Source organism: Malania oleifera, chromosome 10, assembly GCF_029873635.1.
Source record: "Malania oleifera isolate guangnan ecotype guangnan chromosome 10, ASM2987363v1, whole genome shotgun sequence".
NCBI classification, from domain to species: Eukaryota; Viridiplantae; Streptophyta; class Magnoliopsida; order Santalales; family Ximeniaceae; genus Malania; species Malania oleifera.
Genome location: NC_080426.1, coordinates 10,270,985 through 10,298,208, shown reverse-complemented (window position 1 = coordinate 10,298,208; position 27,224 = coordinate 10,270,985). Strand labels below are relative to the sequence as shown.

General features: G+C 35.8%; 1 protein-coding gene across 2 annotated transcripts in view; it reads right to left on the bottom strand.

Moving 5' to 3' along the window:
• LOC131165559 (uncharacterized) overlaps window positions 1–22,152 on the bottom strand; it is a 38,567-nt gene extending 16,415 nt beyond the window's left edge. The window contains exons 1-2 of one of the 2 annotated variants that reach the window (XR_009139598.1): window positions 21,882–22,010; window positions 5,926–5,992 (exon numbers count right to left, since the gene is read on the bottom strand). Coding sequence is in view for 1 of the 2 variants with exons in the window: in XM_058123479.1 (XP_057979462.1) it covers window positions 21,882–22,133 (252 nt within the window). In the remaining variant the exon portion in view is untranslated. Of the gene's footprint in view, window positions 1–5,925; window positions 5,993–21,881 lie in introns of both variants that reach the window. The other variant, XM_058123479.1, reaches the window with a different exon arrangement.
• Between the last annotated feature and the right edge of the window lie 5,072 nt (window positions 22,153–27,224).

Genomic DNA, 27,224 nt, shown 5'->3' with positions numbered 1-27,224 from the left:
TCCTCGAAGCCTTTTAAATTGACTAATACTCTTTGTGTTCCTAATATTCACAAAAACCTAATCTTCGTTCATAATTTCACTTGTAGCAATGATGTCTATCTTGAGTTTCACCCATTTTATTTTCTTATGAAGGATTGGAGCACGGGGGCGACTCTACTTTGTGGTAAATGTTAGGATGGTATCTATCCAATGCCGATAGCATCTTCCGCTAAAATGTCTTTTGTTTTAGCACTTGTTGGTGAACATACAACAGCCGACACCTGGCATAGATGACTTGGGCATCAGTCAAATAAAGTAGTTGATTTTGTTATTCATACCTTTTCTCTACCAGTTATAGTGTCTAGTCCCTTCATCATCTGTTTGTAATGCTTGTCAATGCAATAAAAGTCACAAATTGCCTTTCTTCCACTTGTCTTGTTAGCACTCATCCACTTGAATACATTTATACTGATGTTTAGGGGCCTACAAATTCCACTTCGCTTGATGGGTTTCGTTTTTATGTCTTGTTTGTTGATCACTTGATGGGGATCAACATGCCCTGCCCATTTCCTTTGCAGACATGGTAACACGTGGACGGCCTTTCAATGTCCACTCCTTTGCCGACGTGGACAACCTCCTAATGTCCACTTTTGTTCCTAACTATTTTGTAGGTACACATGGGATTTGAAGATTATTGATGGATGACTTTTATGATGAAAGACTTTATTATTATTTTGCTTGGATTTGTATTTGCTTGAACATTTCATTTCAAGATTATTAGGTGCTTGAAGACCCAAGGAAGTGTCGAAGCAAGATCCATCTCAATACCCATGTGGGCCGCACACAGCTCCAATGGGCCCTACATGAAATTGACTTTCTTTTGGCTCATGTCTTTGTATTTAATTTGTAATGTTGCAAGACAACCAAACTTGCAAGTGTGTGTTAGTAAGTTGTGTTAGTATTTAATGTGTTAGGATTCAGTGAGTGATGGGGATCAACATTCCCCAAACATAACATTCGCGAAGATGGTGTCACGTGGATGCATTCGCTGGGATGAAGGCAATTGCGCACCTGTACAAGAAAATGCATAACTTCATCTACAGAGGCACAAATAACCCGATTCCAATTGGACTGGAAAGAAGACTCCCATACCTTTCTTTGGGTATAGGGAAAACCATGAAATTCAAATTGTGCACGGCTTGGCAGCCCAATAACAGTAGGCATTCGTCTAGAAATTCTGCATCACATGGACAGCTGCACACCTCTCACCAAATATGCCATAACTTTCCCAAAAAAAGTCCAAATGGAGTGGTTCAAAGTGTGTTGCAAAGAAGACTTCCATATCTTTAATTTGGTATATGGTAGGTGAGCTAATTCAAAGTATGGAACGTATAGAAGGCCGAAGAATGAGACTATTTGTTTTGAAAATTCTACATTTTTGACTTTTTGGTTTCACTTTATCATTTTCCATTCAAAACTTGTTATATTTTATTTACTTATGGTTGGAGGGTTGTTCCAACATCTCTATATATACCTGGGCATGTAAGTTATTAGGGACATCAAGTATTTGAATTGAATCAAGATTTATTGCCTTGTGCTTAAGCTTTAAGCTTGTTCCCTCTTTGTGAGTGAGTGGTGAGAGACCACATCCCTTCTCCTTTGGAGATTGAGTGGTGAGAGGCCACGAGATTATCATTATCCATTTTCCATATTACCATTCCAGTAGCTATTTTGTGAGATTATTACTTCAACAATCAAGCAGATCAATCACAACCCCAAGAAGCGCCAAGAATCACCATTCGGGATATCGAGCAAGGTTCGAGTGTGTTGTGTTCATCATTCCGAATAATTTCAGTAAGCTCATTTCAATCACTTCCAAAATAACTCCTAGAAAGCCAATATGATATTTACCTTCCATTAGCCTTTTCAAAATATCCATTGCATGTCTTTGAATAATCTCTGCAGACAAACTCTTCAAAGTCCAAAAGATTTTCATACTTAAATGTTTGATTGTGTCTTATTCTAAGGATATATAATTTGCATGTTTAGGCTTATTTCTAAGACTTGAATTTACCATCTTTCAAGTAATTATCTTATCCTACTTGATTAGGTCCTTAAGGACAAGTCTACATGAATCCTATAATTTTTTGAATTTTCCACAACCTGTAGTTCTTGCATATAATTTATATTGGTCATTGCGATTAATTAAATTCTCATCTTAAAGTGTATCTGGTGTGTGCATTTGAAAGAGGATCTTTGGTAGGATTAGGGTTCCTAGAATTGTCCTACATTAGTGAGCATTTACTTTTTGTGTCTCCCATGCTTGTGTAGGCGGTGTGAGTGTGTGAATACCTTGTCCCCCCATGCTAGCTAATCTAGTTAATGCATTGTCCCACCATGCTAGCTTATATATCCCTTCATTGTAAGAACTAAAAGTTAAGCTAAGTTTGAATATATTGAAGTTTTCCATTGTTGAGCTTGAAAGCTTGTCCAATCAATTCGATTGTGTAGTGTGAGGCTACGCGTTCTCCTCGGAGATCAAGTGGTGAGAGACCATTATTCTATCCAACGACTCCATTATCATCTTCCCCACACACCACACGACCACCTTCCATTAGGGGTGAGCATAATTTGGGGACACCCGAATTAATCGACCGAATTTGGTTGGTTCAGTTCGGTTAAGAACACAAGATCGGTCGGTTCGGTTATGGTCTTACAAAGTTCGGTTAATCGGTTCGGTTAAGAGGAATGTTAATTCGGTTAACCGAAATAACCGATTTAATAATTAATTAAAATTTAAATATAAATTAGTATATGTTAATTTGTTAATATGTTAATTAGTATATGCTAATTTGTTAATATGTTAATTAGTATATGTTAATTTGTTAATATGTTGATTAATATTTAGTAAAAAAAATCTACAATTATATTATGTTTTATTAATTAAATTCAAATTAATTCGGTTAACTGAATTACCTAAAAATGTAATTCGGTCGGGTTCAGTTCGGTAAAGCCTCTTTATTCAGTCAGTTCGGTTAACAGTTCTCATTAACCCAAAATTTCAGTTAATTCGGTTAATTAACCGAATTTAGCTGAACCGACCGTTTGCTCACCCCTACCTTCCATCCAACACCCACACGGCCAGCACCTTAGCCATCATTCCTCCACTGCATTGCTGCGTTTGTCTCGGTAATTCAAAGCTTGTACGAAGGACTTCGGCGTGGTCTAACTTGTGTTGAACAACGTCCAGCCATCCAAACAACTCTCTTGGTAATTTCAGCACTAGTGTTTGAATCCTTGCAATATTTTGTCAACCCTTGCTAGTAGATTAAATCACATCTTTGCATAACCCTTTTGAATCCATAGATTGCAACATTGTTACTTGCTAGCTTAAATCAATTAGATGAATATTAGTTTGCTAACATAGAAATTATATTCTTGAATATTTGAAATAGCAACTTTTCTGCATTTTACTTGATTCCTTTGTGAAAGACCAATCGGGACTTATTTTGGAACAGCATCATACACCTTCCCAAAATTCCAACAACTTGTGAAATATAGCATGATTTATGGTGTTTATGTTCGGATAATTAAATTCTTAATTTAAAGTGCCTTAAGTGTATGTGCTTGTATGAGGGTTGAACCGTAGGATTAGGTCTATCCATCCCGTCCTACATCATCACTTCACTAAATATTGTTGGTTGTTTCCCATCCGACGAAAAAGTGATGTTTGCAACATTTTTTGTCAATTGAAATGGCTACTTGAATAACAGTTTGGTTTTCACATCAAACACTTATACTGCAATAATGGGGGCGAATTTCAAGCTCTTCGTCATTTTCTCTCCTTTGATTCCATTAGCTAGCTTACCACTGCTCCTCATACACCTGAGCAAAATGGTACAAGTGAACGCCGGCATCGGCACATTGTCGAAACCGGTCTCATCCTGTTGAGTCAAGCGAGTCTCCCTCTTTCTTATTGGTCCTATGCATTTCAGGCGGTAGTTTATTTAATAAATCGTATGCCCACTCCTATTTTGAAAAATAAAAGTCCTTTCGAATGTTTGTTTGGTCGTCGCCCCGATTACAAAAAGTTGTGTATTTTTTTGGTTGTCAATGTTACCCATGACTCAAACCTTATGGCACCGGTAAACTTCAACCAAAATCTACGCCTTGTGTCTTTCTTGGTTACTCAAGTTCTTAGAGTGCCTACAAGTGTATGGACCTTGTTACCTCTCACATTTACATGTCTAGGCATGTAGTTTTTGATAAATGTGTTTTTTCCTTTTTCTTCCTCTGCCCATGTTGTTGTGCCTTCTCTGTCAATTTCAGGTGCTATGACAAAGGACCTTGCCATTCCAGCGGTGCCTTCCATTGGACGGATACCCTCCTCTCCTATCACCGCAACGGATAGCGCTCCTACAGCTCCGGCTTCATCACCCTCCCCTGCACCTTCTCAGCCAGAGGTAATCCCTTCATCCCCTTTACCTGCATCTTTGGCCCGGTCCACCCGTACTCATGGTATGACTACCCGGACTATGAATAATATTCATAGACCCAAACAACTTTACCTTGCCAATCGACATCTTCTTCCTCAACCTGTTGAGCACACATGTGTGTCTCAAACCTTGAAAGATCCCAAGTGGCAGCATGCTATGTCCGAAGAGTTCACTGCATTGGTTAAACATGGTACATGGGAGCTGGTTCCACTGCGTTCTACAATCAAACCGGTTGGCTGCAAATGAGTTTTCCATATCAAACGGAATCCTGATGGTAGTATTTCTCATTAGAAAGCCCGGTTAGTGGCCAAAGATTTTCATCAACGGCCTGGCTTTGGCTATAATGAGACGTTCAGCCTTGTTGTGAACTCGGTAACTATTCGGGTTATCCTCTCCATTGTTGTTCAGAAAATTGGCCCCTTCACCAGTTGGATGTTAATAATGCGTTTCTCCATGACCACCTTTAAGAGGATGTATTCATGATTCAACCTCCGGGTTTTGTTGATCCTAATCTGCCTTCTCATGTTTGCAGGTTAAAGCGGTCTTTGTATGGCTTGAAACAAGCATCTCGTGCTTGGTATCAAGAACTGAGTGCTTGTCTTCTTCAACTCGGTTTTCAACAGTCTAAATCTGATTCTTCTCTGTTTATCTACAAAAGTGCTGATGTTGCTCTCTATTTTTTGGTATGTGGATGATCTCTTAATCACTGGAAGTAACTCTGCTGCTATTTCTAAGGTTGTTCAACAGCTCGATCATCGGTTTTCTCTGAAGGATCTTGGTCCCTTGCATTACTTTCTTGGTGTTGAGGTGATTTCAGTTTCCCATGGCCTGTTCCTCTCCTAAAAAAAATATGTTCGGGATCTCCTTTCTCGCACTAAAATGGATGGTGCTACGGCCGGCAGTGATGACTCCAGTTGCCACAAAGGATCTTCTTTAGCTCCACGATGGCTCTTCTCTTGTTGATCCAACTAAATTTCACCGAGTTATAGGCACTCTTCAATATATCTCTCTAACTTGGCCCAACATTGCCTTCCCGGTCAATAAGCTGGCTCACTTCATTCATAAACCATCTCAGCTCCATTGGACGCTGCCAAGCGTATTTTGCAGTACTTGAAAGGTACTTTTCATCATGGCATCTTCCTTAAGTGCACTGGGTGTCACGACTTGCTCATTTTTCCACATATTTTTTTTTTTTATATATAATATCAATATCACATATCCCATATTCCAGCTCAGCAGGTCACAATCCACCTGGGCCCGTGGGCACCAGGGATATATCATAACATAAAGCAGAAGCCCTAGCAGCAGAAAATATACAAACATGTACATCTCAATATCATATACCACAATATACCAAAGTTACTACAATCACTGTATTTTCATATATATATCCCAAAAATAAAACCTAGGGACATTTCCCACAAAATCTAACTGTCCCTACAAAACTTACCCTTCAAAAAGGGCAGATAGACCGTATTATATTAGCGGGGCTTGTCCCGCTCTCCTATCCGGGGCTCCTGAAAAGTTAATAAGATTTAGGGGTGAGACACCTCTCAATAAGGAAAATAAACTAATACTAATGTGTGGCAACATGAGTATTCTGTGTTCAACATATATCATACATAACATGTTCAGTACTGTTTATCAAACCTGGGAAAACATACATATACCATCAAAACATGGCAGAACATACTGCATTTTTCATAATCATATTTCATCTCATATAATAATAATAACATAAAACATTCCTGGTAGGTTAGCTGGCTGTTGTCATGTATTACCCCCACATGACTGGGTTGTGTGGCCCGAAGGCGGGACCTGACAATGGTTGGCCGACCACTGTCAAGTCAAACAGTAGTCCGTAGGTCCGATGGGTCTACCCAGAATGGTCCGTACACCAGGGGCGATAACAGCACACTTCTTGAAAATAACCACATCGACCATCCAATCTCACATCACTCCGTACAGCGGCATTAACGCAAATATCATAATCACGAAGACCATGGACACATAGCAACGGTACCGTGCAAGTGCTAGCCTAGACCAAACCAACCAGGTTCTGATATCATATACATATACTAAAATTGTGATACATGGATAACTCATATCATTAATTATCAAATCATTCATATCATTTTTCACATATACATATATCATGAAAATCATTGGCCCGTACGCCGATATTTCACATTTTATCATAACTCGGCCCGTACGCCGGCAAATCACATAACACAGCCCGTATGCTGGCAAATCTCATCCACATAGCACGGCCCGTACGCCGGCAAACATATCCACATAGCACGGCCCGAACGCCGGCAGACATATCCACATAGTATGGCTCGTACGCCGGTAAATCACATATATATATATATATAAATATCTCGGCCCGTACGCCGGTTTTTCATCATAGAAATCCATATCATCCCCATTCCCAGAAAACAGTATTTCACAACATTTTTATGCTCATGCCACACGGAACAAATTTTTCACCTATTCAACATATCATCATTTAAACAGTATTTTCCAAATATAAATCATATATATAAATATATTTATTTTTCCTGAAATCAGATGCTACATATATATACATGCATTTTCTCAAAACAAAATTAACTTAGTTTATCCCCTTACCTAATTCATGAAAAGCCCTTAAGAAAATCTTCCCCGTACCCACAGGGTTCTCAACTCAACACCTTGAAAATGAAAACTCACAGAATTAAAGTTCAGTATTTTCGTACGTACAACATTTTCTATAACTACCACTAAGTCAAATTCGGCTTAAAAAGCCTTACCCCAACTTAGGGATGATTCTCAACGTTCTTAATCAACACCCCTGGAAATGAAAACTCCCAGTATTAAATTTTAATATTTCAACGCGTATATCACTTTCTTCAACTGTCAAAAATCCAAATATTGAGTATAAAGTCTTATCCTGGATTTGGGATGAAATCCAATTTCGTTTCCTTGATGATCCGCTCCGGCAGATTTGCAGAGAACTTCGCTAGGAGCGTCGTGGTGGCTTCGGTTTGTCGATCTGGCGTAAAATTGGCCCAAAATCGAAGAGAGAGAGAGAGAGTCGTAGGAGAGAGAGAGGATTATCCAAAATTAAAGCAAGCTTCCTAATACAATTATATATATTAATATCATCATAACTATTAATTAAACAAAGCTTCTTGGAGAAGCTCACTTTAAGATAACTTACATAAATTCTATATATATATATATATATATATATTTTCCCTATCATACTATTCATTTTACTTGTTAATTTAATTATTTTATTTTATTTTATTATTTTATTATTATTTTTTTAATTTTATTTTTCCCGGTTACTACACTGGGAATCTCACTATTCAAGGGTTTTCAGATGCTAATTGGGCCGGTGATAGGAATACCAAATTCTCCACCTCTGCTTATTTTATTTTTATGGGTGATTGTCCCATTTCATGGAGCACGTGCAAGTAGCGTGCTATGGCTCGTTCCTCCACTGAGGCGGAATATCAAGCTCTTGCTTCAGCCACCTTCGAGCTTGTTTGAATTCGCTCATTGTTTTAGGAACTTGGTATTCCAATTCCTAAGCCCCCACATCTGTTTTGTGATAATATTGGTGCTTGCCAGTTGAGTCTTAACCCTGTTATGCATTCACGAATGAAGCATATCGCTATTGATCTTCATTTTGTTCGAGACCTGGTTACAAAAGGTTTGCTGCAAGTCTTTCATGTTAGCACTCACGATCAACTTGCCGACCTCTTAACTCAGGCTTTATCCCATCACAAATTTCACTCTCTATGCTCCAATATTGGCTTAACCGATGGCATGCCTATCTTACGGGGGCGTATTATGGAAATTACTCAGTTTTCTAGCAAACTGCCAACGGTTTCAATAAACCATTCGACGGTTGCTTCGAGGGATTAAAACAAAATGATTACTATGATTAAACCATTAACGATTTCACCAAATTGTCGCCGGTTACACCTGTTGTTGAACTGCCAAGAATCCTAATAGTTGAAGATTTGCGAATATCCGATTGTATGCAATGAACTAGGATTCTTCATATTGTATTACTTGACTATCTGTTTGTATTTTATAGTCTAGAATCTATTTGATTTAGTATTTAAATACTTTTGAATTTGTATTTGAATATTTGGGATTCTTCAGATTGTATAACTTGAATATTTGTTTGTATTTGATAGTCTAGAATCTCTTTGATTTAGTATTTAAATACTTTTGAATTTGTATTTGAATTTGTAATAACCATACCTTGTACAAGTTCTATATATATATAGGACATCTCTACATCAATGAAAGTGTCCTGCATTTTCTATACTCCTTACCCGATAGTTGGCAACGAGTAATGACACCACTAGGGAGTCATTATGGGGCTGCTGCACACCTTTTTCATCTTCTTTGGTGAAGGCGATGGTCTCCTCCTACTTTCGCTTTTTATGATTCTGTCTCCGTTCTTCCATCAAGAGCACCTGTTTTGCATGCCTCTTTCGGGCACCTCCGCTATCACCTTCACTAGCTAGTCCTCCAAAGATCACGGTGATTTCTCCCACAATCTGATTTTCCTTTTGCTCGTCCTATGGCATTTTATGATCACGGGCTTCTGTTCAGCAGTTGCCTCTTTTCAGGAATTTTGATAAGTATCCTCTTTTTATTAAGGCATCAATTTCGTTCTTCAGGAGGATACACTCCTCCGTATCATGCTCATGATCCTTGTGGAACTTGCAAAATTTGGATGTGTTCCGTTTATATGATGGTGCACGCATGGGCTCTGGCCACGAAACATAACCCTTTTCTTTGATATGCCTCAGGACATTCGCTCGGGAGACGTTCAAGGGAGTGTAGGAGTAGAACTTGGGTACAGGTCCTAACTCGCTTGGGTTATTGAGCGGTCTGCTATTCTCTTATCTTTTTCCTACTCTGGCCATTTCTTCCGCATCTCATGGGCCTTTCCTTTTCAAGTCGATTTGACTCCTTATTGTAGTCATCACCTCTTCTAGGTTGATGTATTTCTGGGCACGTGTCATCAGTTCTCCCATATTGATCGGGGGCTCCTTTCCTAGTGAATTTAGGAAATCTCCTGACTGCAGAACCATTGTCAGGGTTGCAATAGCAACCCCATGGTCTAAGTTCCGAATCTCTAGGGTTGCATTGAAGACACGGTAGATGAATTCCTTTAACGTTTCTCTTTCTCCTTGAACAAGGCTCATCAGATGAGCAGAAATTTTTGCTATCTTCTGGCTGCTGACGAAGTGTGCAGTGAACTGCTGCTCCATTTCGGAAAAAGATCCAATGGAACCAGGTTTCATGGTCCAATACCATGCCTTCGCATTCCCTTTCATAGTGGCTGCAAATGCTTAGCACATGATTGCATCTGGTGCGCCTTGCAATTGCATCAGCACTTTAAAGGTGTCTAAGTGATCAAAAGGATCGGACATGTCATCGTACCCTTCTATATTTGGCATTTTAAACTTGCTAGGAAAGGGAACATCCATTACCTCTTTAGTGAAAGGTGGATCCGAGGATTTGACTGAAAACTCCCCGGAGGAGGGGTTGTTGCGAGCTTCCTTCATCATTTTCTACAATTGATCAATTTTTTTGAATTTTTCTTTTAATTCGTGTGACCTTTGTTCATAGATGCCCACCCTATTCGCGTCCTCAACCTTCTTCGTTGGCCAGTGACTTATGGTGGGACTGCAACCTTCCCATCTTACTCAGGTTCTACTAGGTTAGGATGAGGAGCAAGTTCCTTATGATCCCTTTTTTGTTGCAGAATCATAATGAACATGTCCTCCATTCTTTTTTGGAACGCAAGGAATTCACTTCTCATCATGTCGGAATTGTCAACCAGCGCAGAATGTATGGATTGAGGTGATTGGTCACCCATAGCAAGTTCTGACTTTGAATTGTGTGACGTAGTCATGATCAAGGATTGGAAAAACCTCTCAAGAAGTTCCCACAGATGGTGCCAACTATTACTGCCTGAAAATCAAACAATTTGTAAATCGTTCCCTAATCACGAAGATCCAGCCGAACAGCTGCTCGGATTGTTGGAAAACAACGAAGATCCAGCCGAACATCTGCTCGGATTGTTGGAAAACAACAAAGGTCCATCCGAACAGCTGCTCGGTTTGTGTAAAGTAGATCAAATACAGACAAATAGCTGCTCGGATTGCGCCAATGATTCAATTAGACAACCGCTTAAATATAGCCGAAAAACGGCTTGACAGAAGCCAAAACGGCTTAGATGAGCCGAGAAGGCTCGAATAGGGAAGGGAAAACAAATCAGCATAGGCCCAATCAGCTCGAATGAGCCGACAACGGCACAGAGCAAGCCGAGAAGACGGCTCGGCGAAAAACGATGCAAATTAAGTCGAGAGAGCGGCTCAGCAGAAGTTAGAACGGCTCAGATGAGCCAAGAATAACTCAGAATAAGACGGGTACACGGCTCGGCAGAAGCCAGAATAGCTCGGACGAGCCAAGAACAGCCCGGGTTCAAAAAAAGGGGGGGGGGCATGGCAATTTCTAAAGCATTTGAACTTTGGAAACAAGTTTCAATAATTCGAAACTAGAGGGGGGGCAACTGATATACCTCAAAATATCCTTACTCAAAAGGAGGAACAGTTTTGAAATCACAAACCTCCTTACATAACCAATGTGCAAACCTTAATGTATATACATTCATGAGAAGGAATAGTTACAAAACTATACTCAAAACCTCCACATAAATGCCCATAAAACCTCTGCAACCCCAACAAGCACAATAATGACCGTCAATGTCGAATTGATGAAGGGTCAACCTCCACCAATATAAAAAGGGGGCTTGGAGAAGAGATAAGCATCTCACTCGTATCCACGTCGGTGGAATCTAGTTTCCTCCGTTCGCCAGTAAGATAACCTAACCTCCTTTTTCCTTCAATTACCAATTTTATGGATTAAGCCCACTCACAGAAATTTTTTCCGTTTAATTTCTCCACTACGAATGGAAAGGCTGTGTTGTCTAGCCCATTAAAACCCCCAACGGATGTGGCCTCTGAGTCGCCGTCAATATTTTCAGAAGAGGTTGACCCTCTACTATTGACGGTTCCGCTGGCCATAGTTAGCTAAGGTTGAGAAACCCTAGCTCTGATACCATGTGAACTAAATTCAATTCTATTCGATTCTGAATTAAACATTATGTACATCCCAATCTTATAATACAATCACCTATTCTAATAAGGAAACAATCCCCTAACAGAATAATATATAATCTTCTACATTTACCCACTTTCCTAATTTACTCATTATACACAAAGATACTTGGGATTTTAACAAATACCTACCTAAAGCCTCCCTTGCTGTCCTCGTTTAATCAATATTTAATAAACCACTCCATTCCAAATACCAAATAAAGCATTAAAATAAACATAACCTTTCCCTTACCTTAAACCTTGCCCTATTTTAAATATTTGGGACAATCACCATATGCCCCCTTCAACCTCCGCACTAGTTAAATGTAATTGATGTACAAACAAGTTTGCTTACCCTTATAATAAGTTTAATTACAGCCAGATCTACAATATTTGCCGAAATAGATCAAAAATGTTCTCCAATAGTTGATTTGTAAATTGTTTCAAAATTATCCATAGTTATAGACAGATTAAGGTGGCATTCCATCACTCTACAGTGGCTTCAACAGTGTTTGGAATGTATCCATGAGCTAAATGCATCCGACAAATGGCACCATCTGGTTTCATTTATGACCATGTATTTGTTATAATTTTGATCGACCTGCACACCTTGTTGCTTAGTTCATGCACAGATATGTTGGGGTGAAAATACAGAGCAGAGTAGCAGTAAAGGAATAAAGCAACTCTTTTACCATGTTTTCTTTTAAAGTGAAAAACTACATATGCAAATCCATGTTTGGATGGCCAATTTCGAATGTCTGAATCAGTAAATCTAATTCAAAGGGAAGAAAAAAATAATAACAAAATCCAATTATGAAATGCTAAGAACCTGTCATAATTAAATTTCAGGTCTTTCAATTGCTATTAGACAACCAACTCCTAAACTATTCTTAAGAATCTTCTCTACAAACATCTTATAAAAGGTACGTATTAAAAAAATAAAATAAAAAACTGAACTGAAAGATGGATAAATTCACTTGTTTCATTTGCAATTTTTCACACTCAGATTTTGTTGAACAATTAGCACCACCAAAGACCAAACACAGTAAAAATTTATAAAGAGCATAATCTTAAACAGTGTTCAAATCAAAGCAGCATATCTTAGCTATGGAATCGAATCAGTTCAGACCTAATACCTCTCCAAGTTCAGTTCCAATGCATAGAGGAATATATCTTCAATCTTCTATAATTTAAAATTTAAAATTCAAAGAAGAAGAAAAAAAAGATACACACACAGCATTTTAATAGAGGGGACTTTCTTAAGGCTTTGAACTTTCATCAGCACCAACAGTATACACGCAGAGACCAGGTTTAAAGCAGAGACCGTGTTTAGAAAATGAAATATGACAGTAGATATTCACTACTGCTCCTGCATGTTCTTTTTTCAAAAAAAAAATTGGAAGTACACAATGAAATTTGATGTCAGCAAGTTGTCTTTTAACATTAAGAACATGCAAGACACAGAAAGAAGGAAAGGTGCAAGAGCTAGAGGATAAGATGTCCTCAAAAGTCTAAAATCCCAAATAACAAGGAATCAAGAGAAGACAATATCAATCACAAAAGAGTAATCCTCAATCACTTTCCAAATCATTCAAAGACACGTCCCAGAAAACTCAGAAGCCGAAGCCCAAAAGGAAACCAGAAAACCACTCTATCCCATAACAAATAAGAAGGCATGAGTTGATCTTTGAATATCCTATCATTCCTCTCCATCCATTAAGTCCAAACCCCAATGAATGGCATATCAACCACAAACCTACAACGCTTTTCCTTTCCTAAATACCAAAACTTCTTCATCAAAATAAAATTGTAGTTGCCTGAGTAGTCACCCACATCTGACCAGCAAAGGAGAAAAGCTTACTCCAAATTTGCCCAGCCACCAAACGATGACAAAATAAATGCTCATTGTCTCATTAGCAGCTTAATTAAGCACATGATGCAAATAGCTGGACTTTGGTCCTTAACGGTAAACAGAATCAATGGCAGTGGTAGCCTGATGTGATGTGCTTCAAAAAAAGGGCAATTTAACTAAAAGTCCTCTTCAACATTCAGTTAGCTTTAACATATGAAACTTTTTTCCAGGCATATCAACTGCTTTCTGCAATGTGATATCAAGACATCTAGCTTTTGCATGGATAGTAATGACGCAATTCAATGTAACATGTATAGCAAGTCATGGCTCTGACTAGTCAGATCCATTAATAAAAATCTAGTGCAAGATATATGAGTCAGAATATTGCCCAACGTCCCAAGTCATGACTGCTAATTGAAGAAAACAAAAAATAACTTGCAAAAATCTCACCCAGGATGGCAGTTACTCATCCTCCACAGGCATGTGTGACATCTTGAAGATTCTAAAAGTTTTGACTTTGCAAGTTGGTATACTTCCGTATATAGATTGATTGTAAATATGTTTCCTAGATTAGGGATATGCTCTATTGGCTAACAGATTTGTAGTCCTAAACTTTAGCATTCCATTTGTATATAGTGGCTATTTATGCCCACAATATTGTAAAGCAATGAACATAATGAATAATACCAAGATTTGACTTGGTGTCATGGCCTCCCAAAAACCTCCATCCAAACTGCCACGAACAGCCGCTGCACGTTATTCCGACAAGGAGGTGCAGGCGCGCCATCGCCACCGAATCGAACCACCTGCAGCTCCAAATCAAACCACCTGCATCTCTCTCTCTCTCTCTCTCTCTGTAAACTGCAATCACCTTGAACAACCATTGCAGCAAACAACTACCACCATATCGCTCCCGAATCCTCTACTCTCGAACCATCAACCCCAGTGATCCATATCCAATCCGAAAATTCTGGCTTCCGTGCTAGAGTTGTCCTCACCGAAGTTAACTATGATGTATGGTCCAAATATTAGAGATGCAAATTGCAGGATGTGAGAAGCTCGAATATATTATGCGTAAAACTGATCCACCGAAGGAAACTAATGCTACCTATGCAAAGTGGTATGCAGAGAATCAAAAGGTCAAGGGCTGGTTGCTGACCTCCATGTCGCCAGAGATAATGAAGCGTTATCTACGACTGCGTACCCCAAGGAAAATATGGAGTGCTCTTGCCAAAGCATTCTATGATGGATCGGATGAGACACAACTCTTTGCACTAAATCAGCGTGCCTTCACCACCAAACAAGCTGGTCGACCTCTATCAACTTATTACGGTGAGCTTGTTGAAATTTTCCAAGAATTAGATCATCGTGATAAAGTTATCATGAAGGATCCCGATGATATTGTCACCTATAATAAATTTGTTGCACGGTTAAGAGTGCACATCTTTCTTAGTGGCCTGGTCACAGAATTCGAACAGATTAGAGGTGAGGTTCTTCGAAAGGACCCCTCAATGGACCTCGATGACACCTATGCCTATGTCCGTCGAGATGCTGTATGCCGAGCTACCTTAAATGCTGAACCCGATAATCCTGAGTCTCCCGCTCTAATGGCTCGACGTGCTAAGCCCCAGCCTCAACAATCCACTCAAAATACTGATTCTGACCAAGCACGATCTCATAAGGGTTGTTATGAGATAGGTGCAGCCAAACCTGAACGTTTGTGCACTCACTGTGGTGCGACAGGCCATACAAAGGCACAGTGTTATGACTTAATTGGCTATCCAAAGTGGTGGGATCCAACAAAGGCACCACGCAAGCGCAATTCGAAGCCAAACTACCAAGCCTCTGTTGCCATGACCAAACCTTCCAATGATGTTGCAGAAGTTTCCTCATTGATTGCTACTTCAGGTAACATTGTTAAGGTTTTCCATACTTCTGCATCAGATAGTAGTAGTAGTACATGGATAATTGATTCCAGTGCTACGGATCACATGACCTTTGATAGTCAGCATATTCAGTCTATGAAACAGTCCACCACACATATAGTCTCTACCGCCAATGGCAATCCCTCACCTGTGATTGGAGAATTTTCAATTCCTCTCTCACATAATTTGAATCTTGATTCTGTTTTAGTTGTACCTTCCCTCAACCATAATTTATTGCCTATCGCTCAAATAACCAGTGCGTTGTATTGTGTTGTGATTTTCTGGCCTAACCTTTGTGTTTTTAAGGACATTCGAACTCGAAAGACGATTGGTGGTGGTACTAGAAGGGGGAAACTATACTATCTGGATTTGAAACCTACTAGCTCATGTCAGTTGGCTCAAGCTCTTTCAGCGGATCAGATTGACAACTCCTCCAAGATTTGGTTGTGGCACAGGCGCTCAGGTAATGCGTCTTTTGGATATTTAAAAAAATTGTTCCCATAATTGTTTTCCCAGTTAAAAACTTCATATTTCAAATGTGATATTTGTGAACTTGCAAAAAGTAACCATGTATCGTTCCCATTGAGCATGAATAAAAATTATAAAAGTTCAATACCATTTATGTTGATCCACGCTGATGTATGGGGGCCGGCCAAATACCCTTCCTTGAATGGTTCTCGTTGGTTTGTCTCATTTATTAATGATCACACTCATATAACTTGGGTTTGCTTGATGAAATCAAAGAATGAAGTTAGCTCCTTGTTTCATAAATTTCATAAAATGATCGCCACTCAATACCAATCTTTCATACAAGTTCTTCGCACTGATAATGGTGGAGAATTTGTTAATCAGGGCCTAAAGAAGTACTTATAGGAACATGGCATATCTCACCAGACGACTTGTCCGTCTACCCCTCAGCAAAATGGGATTGCAGAGCGCAAGGATCGCCACCTACTTGAAGTTGTACGAGCCTCTTTGTTTGGGGCTCACATGCCCACCAGTTACTAGCGTGAAGCACTCAATGTTGCAGCTTTCCTCATTAACCATGTACCCTCCAGCTCGTTGAATTTTCAAACTCCCTTTGAAGCCCTTCATTCGATTTTAAGTGCTCCTACTGCTTCGAATTTATCACCTAGAATTTTCGGGTGCAGGCCATTTGTGCATCTTCCTAAGCCATTGCGTGATAAGTTGGAACCACGAGCCCTACGATGTGTCTTTGTTGGCTATGCCTCACTTCAAAAAGGCTACCACTGCTATCATCCCCCATCACGAAAAATGTATGTCACTCTTGACGTTGTCTTTCATGAAAATGACATGTACTATACTGTTCCTGAGTCTTCAATTCAGGGGGAGAGACAAAATGAATTGCAGACTTTAAATCTAAATCCTTCTTCGGACCATTCGGATACAAGTGGTGAATTTTAGGATAAAAGTGGTGAGTGTCCAGAGGAGGCAACCGGGCTGCGTGAGCAACCTATTCTCGACCAACTTGATGTTCGTTTGACTGGGAAAAATAATCAAAATCAGATGGAAGCGACGACTCACCAACCGGACATTCGTTTAAATGGGGAAAATAATTAGAATTGGATGGAAGCGACCCACTTCAAGTACCATCAAACCAATTGTTTTCTGAGGTCAATTCCTCTCCCGAACCCCAAGTACATTCTGAATTTAAATTCCTTCCAAAAGTACTACCCAATCGAACCACTAGAGGTATACCTGGAGTTAACTATGAACCTGTTCTTAGTTCCACTCCTAAGTATCCCATGAGTAACTATGTATCCTACCATAGACTATCAAAGGAAAGTAAGTCATTTGCGACAATTATCTGCTGTATTTATTAAGCTCTGGGAGATCCTAGGTGGAAGGAAGCTATGAATGAGGAAATGAAGTCAATTCGAAAGAACTCAACTTGGGAAGTTGTTAAGCTGCCTAAAGGAAAGAAACTTGTTGGATGTAGGTGGGTTTTCACAATCAAGTACGAGGCAAATGAAACCATTGAACGATTCAAAGCTAAACTAGTAGCCAAGGGGTAAACTCAAACTTATGAAATTGACTACATGGAGACATTCGCACCAATAGCAAAGATCAATATTGTCCGTATTCTTATATCCTTGGCGATGAATCTTGACTGGCCATTGCACCAATTTGATGTGAAGAATGCCTTTTTGCATGGAGTCCTTCAAGAATAAGTATACATGGAGTTGCCCCCCGGATGTAATATGCAGTCAAAAGATGGAAAACATGTCTACAGATTAAAAAAGGCCCTATACGGTCTGAAGCAATCTCCAAGAGCATGGTTTGGAAGGTTTACAAAGTTAATGAAAGCTTTTGGATACAAGCAGAGTAACTCAGATCATACTTTGTTTGTGAAGCATAATAAAGGAATGATTACTTGTCTCATTGTGCATATTGATGATATGATAGCAGCAAGAAATGATTCAGAAAAGAGGAGCGCATTGCAGAACCACCTAGCCCTAGAATTTGAGACGATGGACCTTGGTCCATTGAAATACTTCCTCGGTATTGAAGTGTCAAGATCAAAGGAAGGTATATTTCTATCTCAACGAAAATATGCCTTAGATTTTTACTAAGTGAAGCTGGTATGACAGCATATAGTCCAGTTAGCACTCCTATGGAATAAAATTTGAAGCTAGGCGTATATCCGGATCAAGTTCGGACAAACAAGGAGAGGTATCAAAGATTAGTTGGGAGACTGATGTATCTTGCACATACTCAGCCTAACTTGGCATATGCACTAAGTGTCATAAGCCAATTCATGCATTCTCCAAGCGAAGAACATATGAATGCAGTTACCCGCATTTTGCGTTACTTGAAGTCAGGGAAAGGGATTATGTTTTAAAATGGGAATAATCTAGATGTCAAAGGATACACTGATGCAGATTGGGCTGTATCAATCAAGGATAGGAGTTCTACAGCAGGATATTTCATGTTTGTAGGAGGAAATCTGGTCACTTGGTGAAGCAAGAAGCAAGTTGTAGTTGCTCTATCTAGTGCTAAATCGGAATTCAGAGGAATGGCTAAGGCAGTATGTGAATTATTATGGATCCATAATTTATTAGAAGATCTGACTATTAAGCATGACAGCCCATTGAAGCTATATTGTGATAATAAGGCAGCTTGTGATATTGCCCACAACCCAATTCAGCACGATCGAACCAAACATGTGGAAGTTGATAGGCATTTTATCAAGGAGAAACTAGAAGCAAGAATCATTGAAACACCTCATGTCTCATCTCAAGAACAACTTGCTGATCTACTCACCAAGGCCGTACCAAGTCGAGCATTTCATGATGGTCTCAACAAAGTGGGAATGAGCGACATCTACACACCAACTTGAGGGGGGGTGTTGAAGATTCTAGAAGTTTTGACTATGCAAATTGGTATACTTCCGTATATAAATTGATTGTAAATATGTTTCCTAGATTAGAGATATGCTCTCATGGCTAACAGATTTATAGTCCTAAACTTTAGCATTCCATTTATGTATAGTGACTATTTATGCCCGCAATATTGTAAAGCAATGAACATAATGAATAATACCAAGATTTGACTTGACAAACACAGAACACATACGACACAGCAAGCAAATCCTCATTTTAAGTTTTATGAAGAAGGAAGCTCTTTGCATTGACACCCATTTCATACATGAACAATCAACTGAAAGGTGCCTTCTTTCAGGTTTGAAGTTTAAATCCATAGCACCAGTTGACATGATGTCTGCAAACTCACTGTGAAATCAACCCTTCAAAATGTCCCAAATCAAAAAAAGGAAGAGTAGAACTAGCATTCACATATATACTACAGCTTGACAACATGCAACTAGAGATAACATCTACACTTATCACTCAATAATATTACCAGGCAGTAGGCACGCACAATGTGTGTGTAATATGTCTTTACTCAAATTTCGCAAAACTATTAATTCTTCACATTTTTTCAATGTTGTCAATCTTAATAATTTAATTAAATTCTTTTTCTATGTCTTTAAATGCCCAGCCTATTATGAATTATTGCAAGTTGCTGTGCCACCCACAATGAATTATTGCAAGTTGCAGAGTAAATATGGTCAAGTTATGGTTCCCTTTCTTTTATTGAAATTTATAATTTGTATTAAACTATTTTAGGATATCAAAAGTATACTACAAAAAAAGATATAAATTGTTATGAGTTAATCATGGATTAACTTTACCATTCAACCAATATTTACACCCAAAAAAAAACAATTTGGAAAATAAAAGTGGAAACAAAAATAGAGAATTTTTTTTCTTCACAACTAGTCATTGGATAGAGACAATGTGCGTGTAATATATCTTCATTCATTTTTATATAATTAACTAGTTTTTTAGAATTTATTTTTGTCTATTTTTATAATTTAATGAACTTTTTTTTTCAATGTTTCTAACATTTACTCTCTATCTCATTATGAATTATTGTAAGTTGGGAAGAATATGATCAACTAATAGCAATTTTTTATTTAAAAAAAATAGAATTTTACAAGGACATTTTAGAACATTAAAGAATAGACACCAAAGAACAAGGCAGTCACAAATTATGGGTTAGTAATGAAAATTTCTATATTGCATTAGCTTTATTAGGGATATTTTAGAAAATAAGCCATGGATAAAAAAGTTGAAAAATTTCCTTTCTATATGTACTAGCCATGAGTGTGTTTCATTTTTTTATTTATATAATTAATTAATTCTTTACATGTTTATTTAAGAATTTTTATCTAAACAAACTATTGCAAAAATGTAAGGTAAGGCTGCGTGCTATAAATCCATCGTGGTCCAAGCCTACCCTGGACCCCTCATACCCGGGAGCTTTGTGCACCGGAATGCCTTTTTTTTTTTTACTTTATAATTTTAATTATATTCTTCTCGTATATCCCTAATTTAGTGCAGTAAATTCTTTGAGTGGAATTTAAAATTTGTATATAAATACGTTCAGAATGCTAAAGAATAGATACTAAAGAAATAATTGTGGGCGAGGTTTATTTATGAACTAGTTATGGCTTTTGTTAGTTTTAATTAGCATAAGTTAGTTATTTATATTACCTTAGCTATGCTATTTAACCAATATTTATTTTCTATTATCTATTATATCTCTAACCTACAATTATTTTTACCTGACATATTAATTTTAATGAAAAAAATGATAGTCATTTAGCCATGAGTCTGGCTATTAACTGCAAGAAAATCATCATGACTAGTGTAGCATTCAGGAATTAGTTGATCTTTTTACACCCAAACAATTCCAACAAATCACAAAGCACGCATCACCGGTGAAAATTTTTGTGATGCTTTGTGAACAAAATTTTTCCTTAAATTTTGTCAAACACAGAGTAAATATTAGATGCATAGAAAAAACTTAAATTAAAATTTTAAATTTTAAAAATAAAATGTAAACATTTAATTAATTTTATATAAAATAAATAAAAGCATGTTACATTTCGGACCTTGGATTTAGATTTTGATGGATTTGAAAAAATTTCAATAAAATTTTATATTAAATCTTATCCAAATCTAATACAAATCCAAATTCATGACTTCTCCAAATATAAGGTAAGGGTATTTTAAGAATAAAATGTGAACACCAACTATGGATCCCAAATATTAAGACTTTGTTTGCAAACATTGAGAAGAGGAAAGAGAAACATGAAAATTTCTCTTTTTGACCTTTTGTTATTATAAAAAGTGAGAAAAAATATAAAATATATAATAGATGAATCAAATTTTAATTTCACACATTACTAACATTTCATTTTTCCTAATTTTTAAGATACATTTGGTTTGGATTGTCTATTCCTATGAATATGATTGTTATAATAGAAGAGTTTGATAGTTTATCTAAAATATATATTATTATTATTATAAAGTAAATAATAATATAAGGATGTGCTCATGAATTTTAGACCATGGATTTGAATTTAGGTGAATTTAAACAAATTTCAATACAACTTTATATTACTACCTTACCCAAATTTAGTACAAATTCAAATTCAAATCCAAATTCTAGGGTAAAAATTTTTGTAAATCTATAACAAAAATAAACAAAGAATAACTATTCTTAAAACATATTTACTCCGAATATGTCAGATGAAATAACAACAAACATACCAGCATTAACTATTATAAAATGTTTACTTCACAATTTTAAGTTGTTATTCATCATATTCATAAAAACAGTTATTCTGCCAATCAAATATAATTGTAATCGCATTTTTTTTATTTTTAGCAACATTTATATAGTAAAAAAATATTTAAAATTAAATTTCTCACCTCTTTTTCTTTCCTAAGCAAAATTCTTCATCCAAAGTTCCAAACCGAGCTTAAAGCTTTAAAAATACAAACAAAACAGAGGGGGGGGGGGGGGGAAGAAGCAGTAAACAAATTCTGGAAATTGAGCGTATCAACCTGTGATCTGAGAATACCTTAACTAGGCCGTCTCCAGAGTGATTGTGAAGAAGTTCAAAGGTCTGGACGACGTCGAGACATCCCTGACATTGGAGGACGCCAGGATCGTAGGTCATTCTTGGGATGGATTTGAGAGAGAGGAATGCAAATAGAGTGCTTGCTTGCTTCTTCTCCTTCTTCTTCTTTTTATCGCTGCGGCTCCGGAGGGAGTGAGCGGGCGAGGGGAAGGACGAGGGAGAAACAGGCGCTGCCGCGAAAAAGAGCGCCATGGGGGGTGGAATTCGTTTCTTCCAGAATTATTAAAGTTCAATAAAGCCAAAATTTAATAATCTATTATTATTTAAGTCTTTTTCCAATAAATAAAAAATATAGATAAAATATTTTATAATACTTGCATTTATTAATATATATATATACTTACAACGACAACATCTTCCTATAAACTCGAAAAAAAATCATTTTTTTCTTATACAAAGGGGCAAGCTTTTAAACCTTTTCCTCTTTATAATATTTATATTATTATAGGTAGTCATCACAAATATTTCTTCTATTTTTAAGCTTTAATTATAGTAGAACAAAATGTAAAATCATTTTCCTTTAGACAATTTAATCAAAAATTATTTTTTTATATTTTTTTAAAACTAATTTTAAGATAATTGTCAATAAATTGAAATAATTTCTAGAAATCTACCAATTGTTGCATAATATCATAAAAATTGAGAATAGAAAGTGTTATTAAACAATCTTTAATCAGTATAATTACATTTTACCTTTATTTCAAAGACTTCATAATAATTTTATGATGTTATAAAAATGAGAAAATGCATTTATATTGACTTTTTTTATTAATCCTGTAATTTGTAGGCAAAAAATAAGAAAGATAAAATTTTTTTTTTCTTAAATTAATGGCTAGAATATGTAAACAAAAATAAAATAAAATCAAGTCTTAGTCCCACTAATTGGGGTCGGCTATATTAATCTTTTTTCGCCAATTTATGCGATCATGGAATGGTTAGAATATGTGATATTTTTAAATGCATCATGACTATTGGAAGAAATAATTTTACATATTTTCAATTTTTCAACAACTAAATTGGCTTATGGGTATCTTTAAAACCTAAATTAAAAAATATAAATTTACCAACTTTAGTTTCATTTTTCAACAACTAAATTGGCTTATGGGCATCTTTAAATCCTAAAAAAAAATTAAAAAATAAATAATCCTTGCCAACTTTAGTTGAAACTCTCTCTTTCTCTCTCTCTCATAACAAATTAGTATTGTTCTAAAAATTAAATACAATAGTTTAAACTAACAACATAACTTATCAATCATCATTGACTAGTAAAAGGACTATAATTTATCAGTCATCGACAAATAATAAAAAAAATCAAGAAAGAACAATTTGAAAATTTAGGTGCATAGTTAAATTTAATCAACAATAAATTTCTTCATTAATTAAGTTCAGGTGCAAATTGCACATGTATCTTCATATGATAAACCAATTAGAACGATATTAATGTTCGTCAAATCCCACATCATTTATGTGAATAGTTTCAAAGTCAGTATAAGATCCTCTTAACTCTCTCTCCTAAACACCTAGGTTTTGAAGATGAGTTTTATAATAAACGAAATAATTACCATAACATCGAATCCCCATTTCGAATATAGTGGTCAATGAATGTTCTGTAATGACATATTGACTATTGGGATTGTTGTAGCCAAAAATTGAACGACTTTCACGATCCCTGATCACCCCCGGAGTACACCCCGGGTCCTCCAAGCCTTACTTATTTATTTATTTTTAGGTGTTCGTGATCAGGGATCATGAAGGTCGTTCAATTTTTGATTGCAATAGGGATAATTATAAAGTCGAGTACTATAATATTATTTGTCATAATAAAATACTTAAAATTTCATAATGCTTGTTTGCTAACAAATATAGGATGTTGTATGTTCACATCCATATAATACATTTGATTTTGCACAATCAAGCCCAAAATCTTAAATTTCTAAAATTAATTTTCCCATCAATGCATGTTCCTTGTATACATTATGAAAAAATTAAGTAGGGACGCATGAATAACATAAAAAGAGAAAATGAAATAAAATATTTTATCTCATATTCTCTATTTGAATTTTCATTCTATTTCATTCTCAATCTCATTCCACAAATCAAATACGATGTAAATTTTCCTAAACATTAAGTGGTCGTTTGGTATTCAAATATTACGAAAATGAAAATTAGAAACGAAAACTAAAAATTAAAAATATAAACTATAAATCAGGCACCAACAACTTGTTTGTTTAGTATTTATAAAATTAAAATAAATTAAAACTTTAAAACGTTCATTTTTTAAATAATAAAAAAATTTATACACATTAAAATATTATTAAAAGAATACACATTAAAAAAAATAATATAATAAAAAATTTACTTATATTTTTTTACTTAATGGTTATTCTTTCAAATTATACTTTAAAATAAAAAAATTATTGCACATGACAACAGAAAAATAGTAAAATTATTTCGTGGTTGACTATTATTTTTTTTAATATTTATGTATATTGTTATTTTTAATTATGTTTAAATTCATGTGGTCATTTTATTTTTATTTTTATTTTTATTTTTATTTAAAAGGGTATATATGAACGATTCAATCAAAAAACACTATTTTTATTATTTAAATTTTCGACAATAGATGGTCAAAACGACTAAAAATCATAAAATTTAATTTCAACTTTTTTGCAAATAGTTAAAAGTTAGCAACAAAATCAAACACACTTTTATAAGTTATTTATTTACTGTGCAAAAAACAAAAATAAAAAGAGAAGAAAGAACAATAATATCAAACGGGCCCATATAACCATTTCTTAGAAATGTAGCTAACTACCTTTTTTCCCCTAGAACTACCCCCGAGAATATTATGCAATGGCACTTGACCATCCTGCTGTCCCCACTTTCAATAGCAAATTGCTTGATTTGAGCATCTCACAAGTTGAATTGTAAGCCCCAAAGATAGGCGAATGGGCATTTTGGGGAGTAATCTCTTTTTCCCATTACTCAATAGGGCTATTCCTCGCGAGCCTTTGAAAGGTGACTAAAACGCCAGAAGCATGGACTACCCAAGCTAATGATAGAGGCAAGAACTGAAAAAATTTAGGAATTTGATTTTATTCATTGATTGACATGAAGTAAGGTTTTCTAACTCTTGATTTGATTCATGGATTGATTTAGGGTGAGGTTCTCCGCTTCTATTTTGAGCTTCAAATCAAAGATTCATCAAACTTAATTCGAGCAAATTACTCGTCATTTAGATCTAGTTTGCACATAAACTGCAGATTCCTTGATTTGATTCTCAATCGAAAAATTAGGATTTTGATTTGATTTATCAAGGTTGTTTCGAATAAAGTTTTTCAAATCCAATTTAAGCTTCAAATGAGTAGTTTTCTTTCATTTTATTCAATTTATTTTATTTTGATCCTCACTTTTAATCTTTCATTTTTGATTTGATCATTTGTATTTCTTGTATTATGAATTGTGAAATCACTTTTTGAAGTTGGTTCCATCATTCGAATATGCAAACACTAAACAAAATCGTCCTCTCAACTTCAATCTCTCAAATTTGATTCATTTTATTTTATTATAAGCATCTTGTGTTTTATAGTGTATAATTCGATTATGTTTATTAGCCTTTCAAATGTTTGATTACGTTTACTTTTTGTATTTGTTTATGAAAATAGTAAATTTGAGGTGTTTATGCTGTATATAAAATTATATATATATAATTTTATTTTACAGAGAGAGATCAAGAGATTTTTGCTCTAATTGGGAGGCATAAGGAATACAACTACGAACAATAGTGATGAGGGTACTCTTAGATCAACGGCACTTCCCTGCCTTTGTGAGAAAAATCTTGTTTTGATCCCTCTCCCGGACTTGGTAATTTCCTTTTGTACTCTTGAAGGGAGCATTACCTCTTGACATTTGAGTTCTCAAGTTTAAAATGAGGGACTTTCTATAGTTATTTAATAGAAATCCCACTTATATTTTTCATCATGGACAAAAGCACCCTTCAATCTTCAGCAAGACATTATTGACTACAAAAACAAACACATTATTATTACAAAAACAAATCATACTTTTGTAGTATCTAAATTCCATTTTCTATGAAAATTAATTATAATTTGGGCTCTATTATTTTATTTGTTTGCACAAAATTGCTTTGCCAATGTTCTCCTAAAGTGAGCTTTGTTTCTAACATAAATTCGGATAATATTAAGGAAAAGAAAAAAAAATATCAAAGATCTATGTTTTTACGTTTGATTATCCAAGAAAATAAAGATAAAAAATAAAAAATATACCAAATTAATGAATAAAATTTTAATTTTACACATCATTAATATTTATTTTTTCTTAATTTTTATTCGTATAAAAATAAACTTTCATTTTTTTTATAGATTTTAATATAGAAAGAAAATATATTGAAAAATAAATTTCCTCCTTATTTTCCTTTCCTTTCCTTTCCTTTTCTTTTCTCAAGTAAAATTTTTTATCCAAACATAAGGTAATTGAATCCAAACTAATATTCTATTATAAAAATACTTATAATACAAAAAAGTATATATAGAATTACTTATGAGAAAGGTGATTATTCAATAATTACAGTGTTGTCCAATACAACCTTAGTCTTGCATGCCCCAAATCTTGATTTTTAATTAAAAACCAGACACCACATATTGTGTAACATGCGTTGAAGGATGCAAATATATTGTAACCAAGCCCATTGAAGGATGCAAATATATTGTTTGTAACAGGCCAAGGTTTCCAAGGCAAGCACATTAAAAGAGGAAGAAGAATCATTAAGCAAGTGGTTGAAGCCACATTAGACAAGATTCACGATAGAAAGCATTCCATAGGAAAGTTTCTACCAGACAAGTCATTAATACAGCTTTTCTTCCTCGTGAATGTTGGTCAAATTCAATAACACAGAGAAACAAACACGCACTCAAAATGCCAATACAAAGTTCCGCGTTCCATCACTTGATAAAGATGTGATCATACGACTTTCTTTTGATACATTCACAAGTCATTCAATAGCTTAGCAGGAAATATTATAATAAAGGGCTAGCCACTCTCAAAGAAAACTCATATGATTTGTGTTCTGAAAAAATGGAATGAAATAAAATGGTCCATTCTTTATTAATATTTGCCACACAAATTTTCAATCTATTCCATTCCAGCATATCAAAAATTGGGCTAGAATATACATCCGTGTGAGCAGACAATGAGTTAATTAAAAATATATAAGCATAACATCGAATGCTGAAGAGGCAAAACCTGCAAACCAGGCTTCCCCAG